Source organism: Amphiura filiformis, chromosome 9, assembly GCF_039555335.1.
Source record: "Amphiura filiformis chromosome 9, Afil_fr2py, whole genome shotgun sequence".
Classification (NCBI taxonomy): domain Eukaryota; kingdom Metazoa; phylum Echinodermata; class Ophiuroidea; order Amphilepidida; family Amphiuridae; genus Amphiura; species Amphiura filiformis.
In genome coordinates, this window is record NC_092636.1 from 4,941,825 (window position 1) to 4,962,919 (window position 21,095).

A 21,095-nucleotide genomic window follows, 5' to 3' on the forward strand; every position below is an offset into this window, starting at 1 on the left:
AGTATTGATGCTATTTATATAATTTTGGTATCATCTTAAAGCTTATTATCTTGTGCTTGCATTTTTATTCAAATCATGAAATGTCAAAAATGCGGCTTGTTCCTGGTTTTGTCACATATATCTACTCTAAGCAAATTTTAAATTAACAATATACAAGCACAACTTGACATAAGTGTGCAACGTGTACAACATAATCTATACAGTCGTTTGAAAATAAGTACACTTATTTATTTATTTATTTATTATTTATTTGGCAAAATTGACAACAATACAGAAAATAACAAATATGCAATCAATCATCATCACAAGAAACACACAACCAAGTCAATGAGCCAGGATAACCCATAAAGTTGGCTAAATATGCCAACTTATTTCCAATGGGGTCCAAAATTGTGCCTCAAATTTGTGGATTAAATCAAAAACCATGTTATAAAACTTTATTAAAGAGTATCAATAGCCAATACATTCCCTTTTGAAGATAACACTTACTCTTTTTGTTATCAGGCCTTAATCCTGGCGATATCTTGATCTTCTTTCCATTATGCTTGAACACAGGCACAGGTGCAGTGTAATCCAACATGGCTGCAATGTTAACAAAGAATGTAATAATTAATCAATTTGTGCTGCAACACGCTGTAACTATACATTTTAAGGGAACTACCCAAAAGATTGAAGACGTCCTATAAACAAAACTAAAGGAACTAGATTTAATATGGAGGGGGCTAAATCGTGATTACCGTTCTCATATTATCAGGTTCATCACAAGGTGACATATCGTAAGCAAAAGTGCACTTCAGAGAAAAGCAAGTTTGAAAAAATGCTAATTTTGTAATAGGGTTGTGTTGTTGTGTGTTTGCACTAATTTCAAATTCACTGTATGAAAACTGTTCACCTGCCATACAATGCCCAAGGCATGCTCATACCTTTGGGCAGCACTCAATGGACAACATTCATAACAGCTCCCCATTTCACTCCTGTGTTGAGAGAGGCAATTGAGGTAAAGTGCCTTGCCCAAGTGCACTGCCGGCTCCATCGTGCCCCTGCTAACTTGTACTATTTTACTTGAAATTTTGGCACAACTGCGTAATACCCTCCGCATCTTATGTGTTACAGTGTGCTTTATCCTGTCAAATGTATAGTACGATGGGTATACCAGAATTATTCCATCACTTTAGAGAATAGCAACTCACAATTCATTCTTGGTGGTTGCAACGGATATCCGACCATCTCACACCATCCTACTGGGTAGATATCTGGTGACTGACAATCAATCCACTGGTCGTACGATGAATCCCAGCCATCAAAATGCACTCTTAATAAAGGACCTGCCATCTTCACTATAGTAGCAGCACAAATCAGACCTGATTCTATCAAGTCTACAGCCTCTAGCTTTTGACCCGCTTTGAACCCAGGGTTGGTAGTTTTCTGTGAGAGGAAAAAATACAACCGTACAGTCAGAATAGTCTTCATAAAGTTCAAAATGGGGGGTCTCCCGTAATCACTCAATATGGTTTCTGATCAACTGAGTACATAACACAAAATTTCAGATGACTCAATCACTGGCTGTGACATACTTTTCTATGTACAAGCTATGCTGAGTTCATGGAACCAATATTTGTCTTCATAAGCTGGTTTCATACTACCCTGCCGCTTGCCGCTGAGCGGCGTGGCGCACGCGCATTGCAGACAAACGGACACAGTCAAGGCTTGTCATTGGTTGAAATGCCCTGCCGCTTGCTGCAGCGGCAGGAAAGTATGCTGGGGGCAATAGAATCATAGGGCAATGCACTCTCATGGTTCATGACTCATCTGCCCTGTTCCATGTATAAATTCCATACACTCTTAGATGGTGAGAACCAAGCAGAAGAAAGATTAGAAAAATGCCAGGAGTGTGTTGATTGTGTATAATGCACAGGTGCACACTATGTGCAGTGTTTTCAGACGCATTCATTTTTCTGATGCATTTATATTTGTTTGCATTTCCAACATTTTTACTGACAATTTTGTAATAAATATAGCAAAAAACACAGGATTTTTTTCTGAAATGGGTTAATAAATGCAGATCACTTGTTGCTTGAGAATGCTTGATATGTCTAATGCCTTCCCGACGCTTCAACGTCTCAGTACGCATGCATTATTTTGTAAAATGTCACTCCCAACAAGTGAAATGTATTTATTAACCTGCAAATACACATGGTCCTATCATTATATTTTTTCATAAAATATAATACCTTAGCACAGGCCTTCTCAACTAGTTTATTTGAAGTGCCAACTGGAAAATTTTAGTGATCATGAAGTGCCAACATGTCACGGGAGGACTCTGCGAGGTAGCGCGTATGCATAGCGGTTAAGGTGCAGTGGTGCTTTATCGGGGTTCCAGGGGCAGCGCCTCCGGAAGCTCATGGATTTTAAGGTTTTTTAAAGGCCCAGATTGGGTATTTTCACCTCTTTTTTGTTCAAGATTTATGTGAAAAAATTATTAAAATTACCGTGCGCCACTTCATGCGCCACTTCGACTGACTCCGAGCGCCACAAGTGGCGCGCGCGCCGCCAGTTGAGAAGGCCTGCCTTAGCATATGGCTGACAAAATGTGGGAGTACCCGTATTATTAATGACCATCCATGACACTTACCTGGTGAAAAAGCTCCACAGGAGCAGCGACTGAGGTGGTGTTCCGAAGGTAGTCATCCCAGTCAAAATGACCCTGGAAATCTGTGGACAGAATGCAATGTTGTTTATGTTATGTGTGTGTCAACCTTTCTTACAATGTCACTACAGTTTGTCCACTCTGAAGTACAAAGTGACAACGCGCGCGTATACAGCGCGTTAACAATGCGTAGTGCTGTGTCTCTGCTGCAGGTATGCGTGTCTTCAAAGTCGGCACAACGTGTGCGTCTGCGTCGGTACTTTGTACTTCAGAGTGGACTGACTGTAACTGACTATTCTTACTATACTTTCTGATTGGTTCAATACATGATACAGCTATCTCTGATAATAAATCAAAACAGTTCTTAGAGGCTGAAAATTCTGCCGAGAGTTCCTATGGGGCTATAAGTACAGATAAGGAGTCATATTTACATTACCTTTTGGAGGAACCAGGTCGATATGGTGATACTCGCAAAACCCAACAGGTAACAAAGAGGATGAGTTGCTATGGTAACAAAACCAGCTGTTCTGATCGGCAAGGCAACCATCAACGCCAATCATCAGGTAGCCTTCGTCTAGCACACGCATCACAGTGCCAATGCAGATGTGACTCAGTTTGAGGGGGTCGATAACTTCCAGTTTCATACCGACACGGAAAGACTGGTCTTGTTTCACAGGTTGGGGCTGAAAATTTGAAGGGGGGTAACAAAACTTGAGATTAATTGACGACCATTTCAAATTGCAAAGATAATTATTTCAAACCAGGATATAAAATCTATGACTCTGTGCCATAGTATGTACATATCTATAATCTAGAATGCCCAATGCTGACATTGGGACAACAAGTGATTAGTATGGAGCGACAACACAAAAAAGATGGAATTTCATTCAAACAGAGCTGTACACAACAACTACATGTCCTTCCAATGTTTCAGAACATGAAAATAAGTTGTCACAGCATTGAAAACATGTTTGCCATTGAAGATCATTTGGCCGGAGAGATCCATATAAAACCGTAAGGGAGGTTGAACTGTAGTAACCCACTTTGCTTTAATGCTTGTCTATGAAATTGGTAAAGAACTGAGCATACTTACAAAGTGAAAGATGTCCCACGGCGCATCATGAGGACCTCCCCTTCTCTGCCTGCCTTTGTCCAAGGCTTCACTTTTGTATGCTGTAATATACAAAACATTTAAAAGACATGAATTATTACATCTGTTGCAAATATCTGCTACAGAAAAATCCAACATGGCGCTACAATCAACTTGAGACAAGGCAGACTATAGAGACCTCAACCCTACAAAGCTATACTGGATAACACTTCTTGTGTACAGTTCAGTTATCATTATTCAATAATATCAATCACATATAGATCTACTTACCAGCAGTGGCCACAAGTGGATGGCCCACTCTTTGCGACCATCCAACAGGATGTATAAGAGGCGACATCCGATGGAACCAGAAGTCTTTGCTGGGGTCCTTACAGTTATCATATTGCACATGGATTCGGTCCCCGACGACGTTCTTCACGGTTGCCACGCAGGTGCTGGATACCTGTCGTTTGTATACAACTTCCAGCTTCATGTCTTTCTTGAAGGACATGTTGAAGCTTTCTTTTAACTGTGAAAGCAAGATATGGTGCTGTGTTAAATACTGACTGAGTAGATATGATGTGCAAATAGGCAAGAGGTGAAATCCACTCACCCACTATGGAAGATGTAACATAAGTTTCCCAAACAGGGGATGTAAATCTCAAATGGAATCAAACATCATTCATGTTTATCAAGGGCAGTGGAAACAATTGAATACCTGAGTGGAAGAAGGGCCCAACTCCAATTTTTTACAAAAATGAGTTAGACCCAGCATTTTATTGCCAGCAGACTGTTCTTCCTTGTGTGTGAAAGATGAGCCAAAATCCACTCTCTAAATAGTCTTCCACGTACATATAATCATGGTTTTCATGGAAGAAAGGCCCAACTCCATGGAGTTGGGCCCTTCTTCCACAAATATAGGGTTAAAGCGGAATTTTGTTCATCCATGAAATCTGCTTTTCACTACAATAAACTTTCTTGCTAACATATTAAATAAGTTCTACTTGTGCATAATGGTGATAATTACCTAATTTCTGTAGCTATTTGTAACACGGAACTGGCACTTGCAGTATATTAGTGGAAGAAGGGCCCAACTCCAGCTCGTATTAAGACCCGTACCGTTGCCATGGAAACATCATATATAATTTCAAATGTATGTAATATTGTATGTTCATGTATTAAAGATCCCCTGAAGACGAAAACATTCTGTCTATAAAACTTTTCCAAATATTAAGTTTTTTCTTAACATCTCAAAAACAGTTTTGATGGAGTTGGGCCCTTCTTCCACTCAGGTATTCAATTATGATATTTAAACAACAGTGATAGAAATAAGTGTGTGTTACATTATCAAGTAATGAAACTCAATCGTTATGCAGTTTAGGTTTGAAAAAGATGTTTACTATGCAGCAGCTGGTTACCCAAGTCACCTGTTTCCTGGCCGGTAACCCAAGTGCATTACCAACAGAGTACAACTCAGCATTAGTGGGGGGGTCAGGCACAGCAGTGCTCTGAACATCATATAATTATCATGTTAACAATTTTTGATATGAAAACTTTCAGGAGTAGATCATACTTCAACACTACTTGTTTGTTTCGCTTACCAAGGAACTCCGACATCCTGATGTTGTTAGCCCAGCAAGACCAGGGGAAGGAAGACTTGCACAAAATATGCAATACTTTTTTTTTATCACTTTTCAGGGACAAATATCGGGTGCAAGGACAACGCAACCCAATCATGCCAGATTAGGGAGGGGGCAGTTGTCCCAATACATAAAACCCTGTTGGAAGAGATGTAAACATATACTTTGTGTGAGAGAAAGATGAGAATTGTTCATTATTGTGTGACCTACCTTATCTGTAGGTGTGGAGTATGTTGGGCTTCCAGAGTGTGATATCCTTGCCAAGTGTTCCAGCCACTTATCACCAAGTCTCTCCATCACACCTGACACAATAAAATTACCATACAAAATGATAATTAGCAATGATACAGCATTTAGAGAATTTACACAACCTTTGCACATTCAATATTGTCAACTTATTATTTTCATTAAGGGGGGAGGACAAATATCGGGAAATTTACCATTTTAATGTCCATTTAAAGGAATACTTTGTGATCCTAGCATCCTCTTTTATGACATTTTCAGTAGATATCCAGGAGAAAAGCTTATTCCCAAAATTTCAGTTGATTACGATTTTGCGTTTGTGAGCTATGCATGATTATGTGTATTACACTGCTCACAGGCCACTGCTGTAATTTCGTTCTGGTACACCAGAATGTCATAATTCAAATTTTTTTTGTACATAAACATTATGTAGCCACAGGTTTCCAGTGGTATAAAAATCTCAACTTTTTTTGGAGAAAAGTTGGGGATGAGGCTGTGGATCACAAAATGCCCTTTTAATCCAGCAGTATTAATTTTATGAGGGCAGATTAATGGCTAGACATGGGATTGACTGCACCATATCCCACAATGCAAATTGATTCAGGGGACCTCTAGGTGCAGGTATTGTTTACATTTTGAAGAATATGGGCAAAGTCCCACTGAATGATTGGATCATTGGGATTTAGATTTCTTGCAATGTGGTAGATACATACTGTGTTACAACTTTCCCACTTTTTTTTGACAGGCCAACGAAAATTGGCCTTAACCATATTTTGTCAACCAGGCTTGGATTGTGGACTCCCAAGTCTGGTGGATTGATGTCTCATACCAGTGATCGAATTTAGGAAAAATAAATGGTTGTCCCACTGACAACCAGATTACAATTTCTGGTTGTACGTCTAAGTTGTTGGTTGTCCGTAGGCCTACAAATGAGACTTTTTGCTAGATTTATGGTTGTCCGGCGGACAACCGAATCAGTATTTTTGGTTGTCCGGCGACTTTTTTAGTTGTCCCGGGCAACCGGACAACCAAAATTTCGAACCCTGTCTCATACCTTTCAACTAATATAATAGGGTGCAATAGCTAGCTCATGGTGTACTTACCCTTAGGAGGTTTGAGTTTCATACCAGCCTTGACAGCCCCATTGATGGCATAGCATTCTGTCTTGCATAAGTGTGCCCAGAAATCATGATTATTATCCATCCCGTAACCCTCAAATCTCAGCTTAGCTTTGTACCCTGTAGAAATAGCAAGTAAATAAATGAACAGGCAATTGAACATATCTTTATGACCTCAAAATATATACAAACATCATAATAGAAGTCTTCCAAAAATACCCTCACCTATAATGTGAGTTTTAATTATTTTTATCTATATTAATCAGGCCCATTATTATATATTTTCTCAGGCATGTATCCTCTGGATCCTCGCATTTAATATTTAATGTCTCATATTGACTGATGTCCTGCTAGGACACAGCAGATAGGCCGCCCTCTCTATTTATATATTTGTATTTATCATTCACCAGTTCTCTTCTACATACTAGTCATTTTGACATTTGTGATAAGGCTAAGTAAAAAACAAACTAGTTCCTCATAGGGGTTTTTTGATTTTGAAAAGAGAAAGGATGAGCCTAGGCCCATTTTAGACAATTGATGTGAAATCACACCTTTTTATTATCATCAGTTGTGTAACTTGAAGTGGAGGAGGCCCTTGTAAAATATTTTATTTCATGGTTTTAAGGGGTCGATTAGCACAAACCATGTTCAGAATGCTTATAAAAATAATAATATTTATTTGAATTACCAAAATACAAACATATAATAGTAATAATACAACATATAAGTAAGAAAATGGTAATTCAGGAAAGAAAAATAGACTTGTAGGTCCAAACACAGAGTGCTTTCCTTTCCTGTTACATAGCATAAATTCATATACGAAAACACAAAAATAAATACAAAATTAAATAGATTGACAACTGACCTGCATGAATTGTTGAAAGTCTGTGTACAGGGGATACTCAACAAAATCAAATGTGAGCAACAACTTACAAGCAATATAAAGCAAAAAGATGCACATTACTGCTTGATCTGTAAAGTGTGCTGAGGCTTGTGGATCAACGTCTAGGCGTTGTGCCTGTGCGTAGCGCACTATAAATCACTGCGCTTTTTTTTTTTTTTACTTCTATTTCCAATATGTTAACTTCTGAAACATTTTGACAAAAAAATTTTCCCGAAATAAACAAAGGAAAAATCAAAAGACAATATCAGAATAAGGAAGCGGAGCGGACAAGAATTCTTTTTATTATTTGGCCTAAATATTTCAGTGTACTTACCTGCAACTTTGATGATTCTTGCAACCCAGAAACTATCCTTTGGGTCACCTGGTTCTCTGTTCTGAACCTCAACTAACGCACCAATCAAATTAGCTTTCCACTCCTTTGATAATGCAGCCTGATCAAAGACAATAGCATTGTTTAGTGAATTAATGCTTCCTATAGATGAGTTGACAGTTGGCAGTATACGTACGCATCATCACAATTTCCATTATTTTTTGCCTGGCAGTATGTGCGCGCATCATACTTTGTTCAGGGCTCGTGTTTTTAAACCTCCCGCTACATCACAATAAGGTTATTGAACAGTGTAGTGGTTACATGAGGTTCACTCAAGCATATCGATATACCAGTCCCTTGCCTTTTGATAAACATTGAGGTCAACCCATCTATAAACTTTTACTTATTCATGCAAAACATGTACGCATTCAACTGATATAATTTTTATTTGCTAACTGCTATGCCCCTCAATATTCATACTAATTAGTATGGCATCATAAAAGGTGAGCGAATGTTGAGGACTGCAAATACACTGCCATAACAGTGTAGCAAATAGCATGGACAAAATGTTGAGAGTTCGATGAATCGGTTATATCTGAAAAGTTAACACTATTTTGAGATTGATTCCCACTCCTTTTACCAAGTCATAAATCTAAGCCATGCATGGATCCTGGGTGTATTTCAGAAGTCAATTTGAACCACAATTCCTTCCCACAATACAATATGCGCATTAACAAAAGAAATGGATTAACCACTGGGCTGTATCTATTGCTATGCAAAACTATAAAATACAAAATTAAATTTTGATCGAAATCATATAATGGTGGCTTTAAACATATTCAACTAATAAACTACGTAAAGTATCATGAGTTCAAGGTTTAAAAGAAAGTGTTTCTCATAACATAAACATTTGTTACTCACATGATGAAAGCACTTCACTGATGCAGCTTCTGTATCCTGTTCCTCTATATATGACGGCCAATCAAAGTTCAGTGATGAATCTGCTTTGACGTTACCATGGATACCGTTGCAAGGTGATTTGCTGCCATTTTCTGACAGCTTATGAGTTGGGGGAAATAGAGGTCGAGGTTTGTGCTCCTCAAATAAAGTGGGTACCTGAAACAAAGGAAATGATCAGAAAACAGGTGAACATTTCACACAAGTTTTAAGGGGGTACTACAGGAAGATGGATATGGCGAGGGTGCGCATTAGTTTGATTTTTGATCCCAGTGAGATGTTCTTGTCATTCCATAATGGCTTTAATTTTGCCATGGCACTGGTTGTTTGAGCAATCCTGGAAAGCACTTCAGGTTTTGACCCCTCATCTGATATAATCGCACCAAGGTATTTTAAATTACTATCATTTTATTACCACTATGTTTGCAATTCTACAATGTGTACTTATTGCTCCAATTCACGGAGCAGTTTGCACACAATTCTAGTGGAGAACAGAACAATCAGTAGCTGCCCAATCTGCCCGATTTTAAGCTTATCGGTTGTGAATTGGAATTGATAAAAACCCTCTCATTTACCAATTTAGTAAACCAGTTAATTATTTTGATACAAAGCAGTGTTTATGCTTCAAACCTGCACACCAGCTTTTACCGCAAAAGTTGATTTCTGAGGTGTTTATCACAGCTAAGGCCAAAAAAAAATGTTTGCTTGCCCTCAACCGACCGACCCTAATTTTGGAAATCAGAAAGAAGTTTTTTTTCTATTTACTGTACAAAAGAATACCGACCCTATTTTGGAAATTCCTGAAGAAGTTTTTGTTTTCTTTTCAAATTTTTGCATTCTGAAGAAAAGAAAAAAGTATTTTAGAGCTTGTGTTCAACATTTTAGTTGTTTTGTAATGTTAGTTGATTCATTTTGACACCAAAATTGTCTGATTTGTCATATTTTGAGCCTTAATTAATACAAACAGTAGAGTTTGCTAGTAATTAAAAAAAAAAAGAAAAAAAAAGAAAGAAATTCCGACCGACCGACCCAATTGTTAAAATTCAATTGAGGGCAAGCAAACAATTTTTTTTTCTTGGCCTAAGTAGGTGGTTTCCATGTTTTAGCCATTAACAAATCACTGAGAACGATCACTATTTCCATTTAAAAATGGTGCTCATCCGGGTGAATAAAACTTGATAAAATATTATTGCCGACTATAGAGGGCATCATAATTAATTTCTCAGAGATTGCAGGTGGTGAACGCAGTGCATTCTCTAAATTCAGTACATTTCCGTTGTCAACCGTGTAATTGAATGGGATTATTTTGAAATTTTAAAACGCTTAAAATATCAGAAACAAACAGGCCTATGTAAATAAATAATATAAATACAAGCTAAAACTGTTGGGGTTCGATAATGAACCCAACAAAACTAACTGAGTGTACGGAAAATGCCATACAGCTGAGCGGTTTTGCCGGCTCTCTCCGACCATCATGCCACTCGCCGCCTGAGAGATTGTAGGACATGTTATCATGGTTAGTTTTTGTGTAGTACAGATCGGAATCAGGATCAGCTGATTCAAAAAGAAACTATTGGCGATCGGTTGTATTCAGAACTTGGGGTGATCGGGTCTTCATTAAACAATTCTCTTGAAAATCTCTCTGAATGTGGCTTTAAATGCTTGCTTCCTTACCTTCAGTTTCATGACTGGCTTGTCATCTTCATGGACCTTCTCCAGCAGCTCGCCTTGCTCACGTTTGTACACCGTAAACTTTTTGGTGCAGTTTACACTACAGAATGGGTAGCGACCGCAGTAAGACATGTAGCGGATTGTACGCCACATGTTACAGTAAGCGCAAGGACCTGGACATGGATAAAGGAGAAAAATTATTAAATTATGTTTTGTTTGTTTCACTGCTACTTGAAAATAATGAACTAGAAAAAAACAGAATGAATATATAGAATTGCAAAGATTGTGGTAATAAAATGATAGTAATTTAAAATTATACTTCAACACTACTTGTTTGTTTCGCTTACCAAGGAACTTCCTCGTCATCAGCTGATGCTGTTAGCTGAACTTAGCTCTGACATCCTGATGTTGTTAGCCCAGCAAGACAGGGGAAGGAATTTTTCAACTTCGATGACATCACCTAGTGTGACGTCATCTGATAAGGTTGGTCTCTAGTCGTTTCCAAGGAAACGGTTGGTCTCTAGTCGTTTCCAAGGAAACATCACAGCTAACAACATCTGCTGACGACAAGAAGTTCCTAAAAAGTGCTCCCGGTAAGTAATAATCAAGTAGTGTTGAAGTATAATTTTAAATTAGACTTGTATCCCAGCAGAACTCACCAAATTCTTTGCCTTGAAGCTCGTAAAAGGGCATCCCTTCAAATAAGGCATCAGATGGCTTCTGTCCATTTTCCTGCGGTGGACTGGAAACTGATGAAGCTTTTCTCTTCCTAGGAGATACGGCTGCTGCCTCATTCTTGCAAGTGTCATTCTCCACATCGATCTCCTCCTCGTCATCCGATATTTCCTTTTTGATCCGTACTCCTTGGTCTTCTGGTATCAGAGGTGATGCAAAACCATTTGTTAAGCTAAAGTCGTCCACCGTTGAGTCGGAATTCAGCAGGTACAGACTGTACAAGTTGCCCGAATTCATGAGTTTGTCTTCCGAGAAATCTTGGCCCTGAAAAAAGAAAAGAAAAGGATGCAATTTGTACGTCATAATTCTCAGAGTTATCATCTCAATGGGCAAGTAATGGGAGCAAAACAAGGCCCGTAGTCAATTTATTTGCAGCCTTGCACTTGATGTATTTTAAGTTGATTGTAAGGTCGTCGGAACTAAAAATGTACAAAAGTGTCAAAAAATGTACAAAAGTGTCAAAAAAGAAAAGAAAAACAAATAAAAAAAAAAAGCGCCGAGATGTTTGTGTTTTTTTTTGGTTGGTCGTGGAGGGCAAACACATTTTTCTTGGCCTTGGGTGCAATTAAAATACACCAGGCACAAAAAAGAAACTCGTCAGTTATATTCATCCTTGCTGTTCAATAACTTGATAATTTTGGATTATTCTGAAATATACATTTTGTTAATTGGACCTTTCTTTCTCATTTGACACCCTGTTAGTGAACATTGAGAAAGAATTGATCAAACTCTCAAACCTCAAAATGAAAAGTTGCAATTTTAACGATTCAATTGTGCCTGTTACACTGTGTGCTTTATTGATTGGACCGTGGTGCTTGTGTCCAATACAACGATGCGTTCCCATTGAAAATCGTTGAAAATGCAACTTTTGATTTTGGGGTTTGAGGCTTTGGAGGCGCATATCTTGGTCAATTCTTGTTCGCTTTTCACTAACAGGGTGTCAAAATGAGAAAGCAAAGTCCAATTAACAAAATGTATATTTCAGAATATTCCAAAATTATCCAGTTATTGAACAGCAAGGATGAATATAACTGACGAGTTTCTTTTTGTGCCTGGTGTATACTGTAATACATGTAACTCATGCAACTTTATCATCCAAGAAAGAGAGACACTATACTCACCACATCTGTATCCATAAGGCTGGCATATGATGGGAGCACACTAGCCGGCTCCTGGCTCAGCAGAGGGTCAGCAACGCCTTTCATGCCTTCATCTACCAGTGATTTCTGCCGCCCAAACAACCTTGGAGCCAACCCTTCATCCTCATCCATGGAGTCCCAGTCTGAAACATCAAAATTATAAGACTTTACAGGTTTGGCGCAAAAAAAGGTTCTGTTCATAGGAGCACAGGTGTTGCTGTGCCCTCGTCTGAATTGAGTATTCACAACTGGAAATGTGACGTTTGAGCTGAAACATCTAACCCTTGAGACTATCTTTAGCCTGTCCTTTGCACTAAAGCATTGTTACAACACTGCTTGTGCAATATAAAAATGACTTTGACTTGTGCAAGTTGTTACAAGTGAACATATATCTAAAATTTCAGTCATCAACTATTCTCTTCATCCTCATGAATACTTCCACTAGGTTAGTAAAATCAAAGCTAATTTCAGTTTGATCTCAATGATGAACTTTGACCTTGGATGACCTTTGGTTGTTTTCTAATTCTAACATACATGTATGCACACACCTTTAAATCTATTTCCAAGAATTTACCCAATAGACTTAAAATAGACTAACAAATTGGTCAAGAACTTCAGGTATTTTTTTTATTACTTATGTATGGGAGAAAGCTTACCCGGCTCACTTGACCTGGGATCCTGTATGGAAGAAACCAGAAAAACAAACAAAATGAGAATGATTATTAACATTTTATGCATAAATATTTAAATTCGTCTTTCTATTATATAGGCCTACCATCAAACTACATGTATGTATGAACTTTTAAAAGCAAGATGAATGGAGCAAGAAAGGCTCCAAAATTACTTCAACTGAAATGCATATATGTAGGCTTAGAGAAAAAACACAATTTTTTGACCAAAAATGCGAGATGGCAACAGCAAAATGCGAGAAAAAGCAAGATTTATGCCCCAAATTGGCAAAAATCAAAAAATCAATTAATCAATAAAATAAATAAAATACTGCCCTCTATTTCTGAATTTAACCATTGCATTGCTTGAGCATAACTGACGCCGGCGAGTGACCAAAAATACACAAATATTTCCTCATAAATCAGCTTAAAAGGTCAATATACTGAATGATTTGTGTAGTAAATAAAGAATATCACTTGTAATGTTGCTTGGATTTGCCAGAAAATGGATCGTTTTTGCAAAATCAGGCTGGAAAATCGGGTCAAACTTAAAGCTTATCAGTCATGTCAGTTGTAATGGTTGTCGAATTCTGCAACCATGCGCCACAGAAATAGATTTTCGTGGTAGAAATGAAAGTTTTAAAAGCGAGAAAAGCACTAAAAAGCGAGATTCACGGCGTGAAATGCGAGATTGCGTTTTGTCTCTAAGCCTACATATATGTTTCTCTAACAGAGCCAATGAGACGACTTCATAATTGGAACACTTTTGTGCTGTGTGTTCACAAGCTAAATGCAGGTTTAAACTAGGCTTTTGTCCCAGATCACGTGGATGATGCGGTAGAATTCCCGTAGAAATCAATATTTAATGTTATTGACTGTGAGGAGGCTAGGATCATAGGCAACGGGAGAAACAGATACAGAAGATGGATTACGGAACTGGCGCACCATAAAGAAGCGGGGCAAAACCATAAACAGAGATGAGAAGCAATTTGCACCACTTTTTTAAAGATCTGACAACTTTGCTAAGCAGCAGAAAACATCAGTTGTATACAGCTTGTCATTGCAACAATAGCATCAATAAAGAAAACCATCAATTGAAAACAGTCAATTTTCGATACAGCTGCATTCAAGGTAAATTTTAATTGTCTAGTTGTATGAAATAACTATGAGGAGTCCTGATGACTATCTTCATGAAACAGTCATACCAGATTACTAGGACTAAATGTATTGTAGAGTGTGACTTTGCCAGGGGGATGGTCCTGACAATCATCCCCCCCAATGTGAATGCCTGATAATGGGTTTCTGACCAAATTTACCTCATATTTGCCCATTTTAGCCCCAAAAGTACAAATTTTTGTGCACTTTGCGCGCATATCTTCTACTTTTACACCATATTTGATCAGTTTAGCTTCAAAATAGCAAAATTTTTTGCACGCTTCGCGCGCAATGGTACCATAAACTTATTCTGTCGCCAAAAGGTGCTGGATTGACTATACTTCAAGAATTTTTTCCAACTCCATCCCCCCCATGTCAAAAAGAAATCTATGCCACTCCAGTTAAGTTTGGACAGCTCAATGGGGGATGCAAGACTCAAGAGTGAACAAAATCAAACACAAAATTTAGCCTGTGATGACTACATGTACTATCTGCAAACATTTTGAAGTTCAGCAGTGCAATGGGACATGTTGAGATGAGGAAAAGATGAAAACAGATACTAGAACAAAATATTCCAATAAATACCAGGAAAAAATCTTCCTTGGTTTGTAATCACTCTATACATTGTACAAAGAAACAAATTGATGCATAACAAAGCCTAGAAATCTGGCAGCCAAAGAGATTGGACATGAGGAGGAAGTGAGTCAGACCGTGAGATGAGAGATGAAGAGAAAATCTTGTCTCGTCAAGGACCGCCTCTTCATGTACAGGTACAATCCTTCAGTCTTATAAGAAAATATACAGCAAGGAAAGGCTGGTGTTGCTCATAAGATCATTGATAATGCCATCATCAGCAAGTTATAGTTAAGGGGGTACTACACCCATGGCCAATTTTGTGCCTATTTTTACATTTTTCTCAAATATTATAGCGCATTGGTGACAAGTAAGATATGTACATTATAGGGGCAAGGACTACAACTAATGCACTGAAAATTCAGCAACTCAAAGCAAGTAGTTATTGATTTATTGATCAAATATTGGTTTTCCCTCATTTTTGACTGTAACTCCACAATTGTTGTCTGTGCTGAAATAAAATGTCCATTGCAGTAGTTGTAGTCCTTGCCCCTATAATATACACATCTTACTTGTCACCAATGCGCTATAAATTGTTGAGAAAAATGCAAAAATAGGCATAAAATTGGGCAGGGGTGTAGTACCCCCTTAATGAAATCTGAAACTAATTTGAGGACATCCACTGCTGTACTATATAACAACCTGACATACATACATGTACAGATTAGTTATGTGTACATACTTGTTCAATGGAGCGTAATTACATAGGCCTAAATGGATGGCCATAAATTTACAACCTGTCTGTGCGACACTGTAAGTGCGTCGGAATCCAATTCTGCATTATCTGATCCACAGAGAATTTGCAGTGAATAAAATTTTGTTATTTTGTAAATTAAAGGAGTATTTCGTGATCCTAGCATCCTCTATTTATGCCATTTTTCATTAGATATCCACGAAAAAAAACTATTCCCAAAATTACAGTTAAAACCGATTTTGCGTTCGCGAGTTATGCATGATTATGTGTATTACACTGCTCCATAGACAATGCGTTCAAATTTCACGATATCTTTGCTAAACGAATTAATCTGCAAGAAAAGTTTTGTACATAAACATTATGTAGCCAGAGGTTTCCAGTGATATAAAAATCTCAACTTTTTTTGAGAAAAGTGGGGGGATGAGGCTGTGGATCACGAAATGCCCTTTTAAGGAGTTGAATTGTGATGGCTATGAATTACCTGGGTAATAAACTTCACATCAGTCTTGCTCGAGAAACACTAGCTACGAATTTGCTCACGGATGCCCTCGCATTCGTAGCTAGTGTCCTTTCATATCTGAATGTACCGTAGTTTGTAAATAAACATGTAAATAACACAGTATACTTAATACAATAGGCCACTGACTGCTTCAATAAGCATACCCTCAAATACCACTTTCCACATAACATGACCTACCAATTTGTTACTATACACGTTCCCAACATAATTCTCAGTAGTACTTCGCATTTCAAGTGCAATTGTGTCGATATTTCATCACTAAAATTGCTCCCATTTTTCCATTGATCGGGGATGATTCAACTGTCAGTTCACGAAGTAAAATTTACTGTTGTTTCTAGTTTGTAATTTCAATTTCCCTAGACATGTGTATTAATAAACAAAAATCTTAAAAATAATAAATTTTTCTAATTGCTACTGACAGTATATCGGAAATCACTTCTTCATTAACTGCTGATTTGTTTTTGGACTATTTTATAACACTAGGCCTATATCAATATTTTGTATTGTTAAATTAGGTTTGTACTAAAAACACTAACATAACAGAGACAAGTCCAACGCAGCTAAAACGCTCCACCTCATTGGTTAAAAACTAATTGCTTATTGGTGAGGGAGGCCCGTATTATTATTTAATTTGTTACAAATTGACCTTTCATTTCCATGTAAAATTGTAATTGCAAAGGCTTTGTCAACGTTAATATCATAAAAAACGGTCAGGCCCCAAATATTTTATGTTAATTCCCCAAAACCTTACCCCCTAGCTTGAAGAAAGTGTTTGCAATGCATTTATGATGTATAACCAAGAACTTCTGTAAAAGTATGTTTTTGCTTCACAACAATTTCAGAAACAATGTAAGGGAGCAAATAAGAAAAAAAAAATATCTGAAAATCTCCAAAACTCGGTGAGGAGGGGACGATACATATTATTAAATTAACTTGGCCTTATGGCTAGTAATACAGTGTAGAAGTTAACATCCTGGTTAACATTGTTTAGGACTTACACTAAATGTAATTGCCACACTAATAAAACTGCTGATAAAGTTTCACATACATGTACATGTGCGGCAAGAACCTGGGGCTACCAAAACATATCCAGTTGACATTCTTTTGCATCATTATTGTGAGTGTTGGACAGTACCAAGTCAGACAAGCATGAAAGGCAATTCCAAATTCACATCACACTTTGCTTTCATTCCAGCCCGGTATGTTGTCACTGCCTATGCAAAGGCGTAACGCATGATCATTCCCAAAGTCAAAAATACCCCCCTATTTTGCGCGGTTTCAAGAACATTTTCAGCATTTGTTACCCCTATTTTACACAAAAACGGGTACAAATTAGCCTTGAAAATTACCCCTATTTTTTGCATTTCAAGTACACTTTTACAAAAGCACCCTTTTTTAACATTTCAAGAACACACACCAAAGAACACAGCGGCCAAACTGGGAAGTCCCTAGGGATGTAATCGGTTGAAACAAACCCAGAAACAAACTGAGTGAGTTGCTGAATATTAGGAAGGCACAAAAGTTTACAAAACTTGAAATCCGGGAGTAAATTGAGCAAGAAATGGTAAGATTTCTTGGGATTTCAACATTCTCAGATTCACAAAAATATACGCTATTTTTTAATTTCAAGTACACAGTCGTCAAAACAACCCTATTTTTTAATTTAACAATTGAACAATGTCGAACATAGTGATGTGGTCGGCACCGTTTTTTTATTGTCGACATGTCGATATAATTCGTATACCGACGTCGACAGTGTGTCGACATAAAAAAAATTCTAAAAAAAAAAAAAAAAAAAAAATTTAAATTTTCAAAAAATATTTTTGGTCAGAAAAGCAAGTTATAGGCCCAAACTGACTTGTTATTAAAGGTTGGAAACCAGAGAAATACTGCTACTCAAAAAAAAAAAAAAAAATGCCAATTTTTTTTTACAAAGTTGTAAAAAGTTGTACATTTTAATTACTTTTGTTTCTATTGAACAGCTAGCAATGCATACTAATTCAATGTGTCCCTGACTGTTCAATAGAAGCAAAGGTAATCAAAATGTACAAGTTCATCAACTTTGTAAAAAAATTGGCATTTTTTTTTTTTTTTTAGTAGCAGTATTTCTCTGGTTTCCAACCTTGAATAACAAGTCAGTTTGGGCCTATAACTTGCTTTTCTGGCCAAAATTATTTTTTGAAAACTAAAAAAAAAAAAAAAAAAAAAAAATTTTTTTGTCGACATGATTTTTTGATGTCGACATGTCGGCATACGTGCCGACGTCGACATTATGTCGACATAAGGCATGTCGACCACATCACTAGTCGAACATAGTTTAAAAATAGCCCCTTTTTCTCGAAATTGGGAACGATCATGCGTACACATAGCGGGACACATGACATAGACTAGGTATGCCAGGTGAATTTAAATTTGCCATCAAACTGCATCATTTTATATATCAAATTAAAACCCTTGTAGAAAGCCAAAACTGAAAACCTTTTTTTGTCATATAGCACTTTCCGTGGCAAAGTTACATCTTTTCAAAGATCGACTTTCATCAAAAACATTCTGCTAGCAAAATTTCCCAAAACAGCATTACGGGGGTGTTTCTAGATCTTAGTCTCATGATGATAGCAGCTTTTTTTAATGGAACTGCTATCAAAATCCCTCTAAAATTCCATGTGTGAGTGTCTCATCACCATAATAAAAAATCACATATTTGGGTCAAGTGAAGTATAGAAAACATATTTATGTAGGTTTCCTTGACCGACCTGTTCTTGAAAAAAATTGAAATTTCTATGTAAATATGTATTGTGTTTGGTCCCAGGTCTTGGCGAATTTCGCTGACTAGCAAATGTGTTAAGGGGGTACTACACCCCTGGCCAATTTTGTGCCTATTTTTGCATTTTTCTCAAAAATTATAGCATATTGGTGACAAGTAAGATATGTATATTAAAGGGGCAAGGACTACTACTGCACTGAAAATTCAGCAACTCAAGGCAAGTAGTTATTGATTTATTGATCAAATATTGGTTTTCCCTCATTTTTGACTGTAACTGTTGCCTGTGTTGAGATAAAATTTCCAGTGCAGTAGTTGTAGACCTTGCCCATATAATATACATCTTACTTGTCACCAGTGCGCTATAATTTATGAGAAAAATGCAAAAATAAGCAAAATTTTTGGCAGGGGTGTAGTACCCCCTTAACTAAAGCATGGAAGAAAGAGATGAGAAGGAACCACAACGACTTCGATCGGCCAAGTTTTAATCCGCTTATCTATTGACGCATGAAAAGAAAAGCTATCAATGGTACTTCCTTTCATGTATAATCCATTTACCGCGATCGATGCTTGGCGAAATCATTACTGGAAAAATGTATAACAAACCCATCCACGAACAAACAAACGCTACCCAGAAGTAAGATTATGGAATTTCACTGATGCTCTGAACATGTATAGTAGCTTTGTTTTGGGATCTACAGTCAACCTGTTTTCTTGATCGTGTTGTGTAGAAAATGGCCTATAAAACATCGAAAAGGTAATCAAAATCGGCCGTTTTTTTGCTGAGTTTCATCTTTAGCAAATAACGTAAGATTTTGGTGACTTTTTTCGATGAAAAATAGATGTAAAATGTTCTTAAATAATGCACAATGTTCCGGTTGAGTCCGGTACATAAAACCTGTTTAATTTAATAGTTTATATGTGTATAATCGTAACTAACTAACTCGTTTTAGTGCCAAAGACTGCCAACTCTGAGAAAAAAATCATCAAAGTTCGGAAAAATTGGGCAAAATGGAAGAAAAAGATGTAGGCCATCACGTCACCAGAGAAAATCCTATAGGGTGCTTGCACGGAAGGTCATTAGTTCAAATCATCCTTCACACACGCTCCAGAAGACATGCAAATACATGGAATACAATACCAATCACCTATTTAACGCGGGTATTGATCAAAGTAAATCCTCATGAATAACAATGTCAACTAAATGTCGGTAAAGGGAGTGGACAAAGTGAATGCGTTCGTTGTGGTTCCTTCTTATCTCTTTCTTCCATGACTAAAGTTTGCCTGGTATACCTACATAGACTCATGACAATGACCGTGACACCGGGCATTCCAGCAGCTGTGTCTACATTTTCAAAGTGTTTTTCAACTTGACTCAATCTAACAGGAAGATTATTCCAAAGTTTAACTGCTCTCAATCAAAGAGACTGTTGTTGAAGTTGATTGATAATTCTTTTTTTTTGGCTGGATTAAAATCTCTTAAAATAAATCAATTGTTCAGATTTTTTTTCATAAAAGTCTCAAGTCATGAAGTCTGAGACATTGATTCAACTTGATCTTCAAGCATGCAAGCTGAGATGACTCAAGAAAAAAATACTGCATGCACAGACATTGGACTTTAAAAGTTAGAATCGGGTGCCACGTTATACTCTTCCATTAAAAAGAGTTACTTAAATGATTATATTCATGCTTTTGCAAATGATGCAATTTACAGAGGGGAAATCCCACTTTAAATGGGTAAAATCGTGAAATCTTAGCGTACGTGCAACGTCATTGTGATGGTAATTGAGAGCGATCGTGCAAACTTTTCAAGTTCGGGTCCATCATGTTTCGGCAAAATTTAAATACTGTTCAAAGCAAGAATCGATCCCTAAAACGGGTTATTTGATGGGTTATAATACTCACCATTTTTTCCTCAGCTTGTCTTAGTTCAACAAGGCTAATCAGTGCCAAAAACTGCAACTAAAGTTGCCACTACATGGTGAAAATTTCCTCACACTTCGACGGCCAGTGGGTGAAGTAAATATCAACATCATTATTGATGTGCGCAGGTGCAAAGGGAAATTATGCAAAGAAGAAAGGCCACCATTGGTTGTACATCGTCCATGCTTTTTGCCAAGAAAATTAATATATTTAATTTGACAGCATAATAAGAGACAGAATGTGTTACTTTTTCTAATAATAAATCAAGAAAAGTAAAATGAACAACA

The 21,095-nt window shown here is 37.3% G+C and overlaps 1 protein-coding gene across 1 annotated transcript in view; it reads right to left on the reverse strand.

Moving 5' to 3' along the window:
- LOC140160469 (uncharacterized) overlaps positions 1–20,894 on the reverse strand; it is a 29,753-nt gene extending 8,859 nt beyond the window's left edge. Inside the window, exons 1-15 of the mRNA XM_072183705.1 lie at positions 20,791–20,894; positions 13,111–13,132; positions 12,437–12,597; positions 11,240–11,579; positions 10,584–10,753; positions 8,874–9,068; positions 7,956–8,073; positions 6,724–6,858; positions 5,588–5,679; positions 4,029–4,266; positions 3,741–3,820; positions 3,084–3,330; positions 2,633–2,712; positions 1,191–1,425; positions 490–582 (exon numbers count right to left, since the gene is read on the reverse strand). Coding sequence (XP_072039806.1) covers positions 490–582; positions 1,191–1,425; positions 2,633–2,712; positions 3,084–3,330; positions 3,741–3,820; positions 4,029–4,266; positions 5,588–5,679; positions 6,724–6,858; positions 7,956–8,073; positions 8,874–9,068; positions 10,584–10,753; positions 11,240–11,579; positions 12,437–12,597; positions 13,111–13,132; positions 20,791–20,793 — 2,209 coding nt within the window. The 5' untranslated portion in view covers positions 20,794–20,894. The remainder of the gene's footprint in view (positions 1–489; positions 583–1,190; positions 1,426–2,632; positions 2,713–3,083; positions 3,331–3,740; positions 3,821–4,028; positions 4,267–5,587; positions 5,680–6,723; positions 6,859–7,955; positions 8,074–8,873; positions 9,069–10,583; positions 10,754–11,239; positions 11,580–12,436; positions 12,598–13,110; positions 13,133–20,790) is intronic.
- Positions 20,895–21,095: the final 201 nt, after the last annotated feature.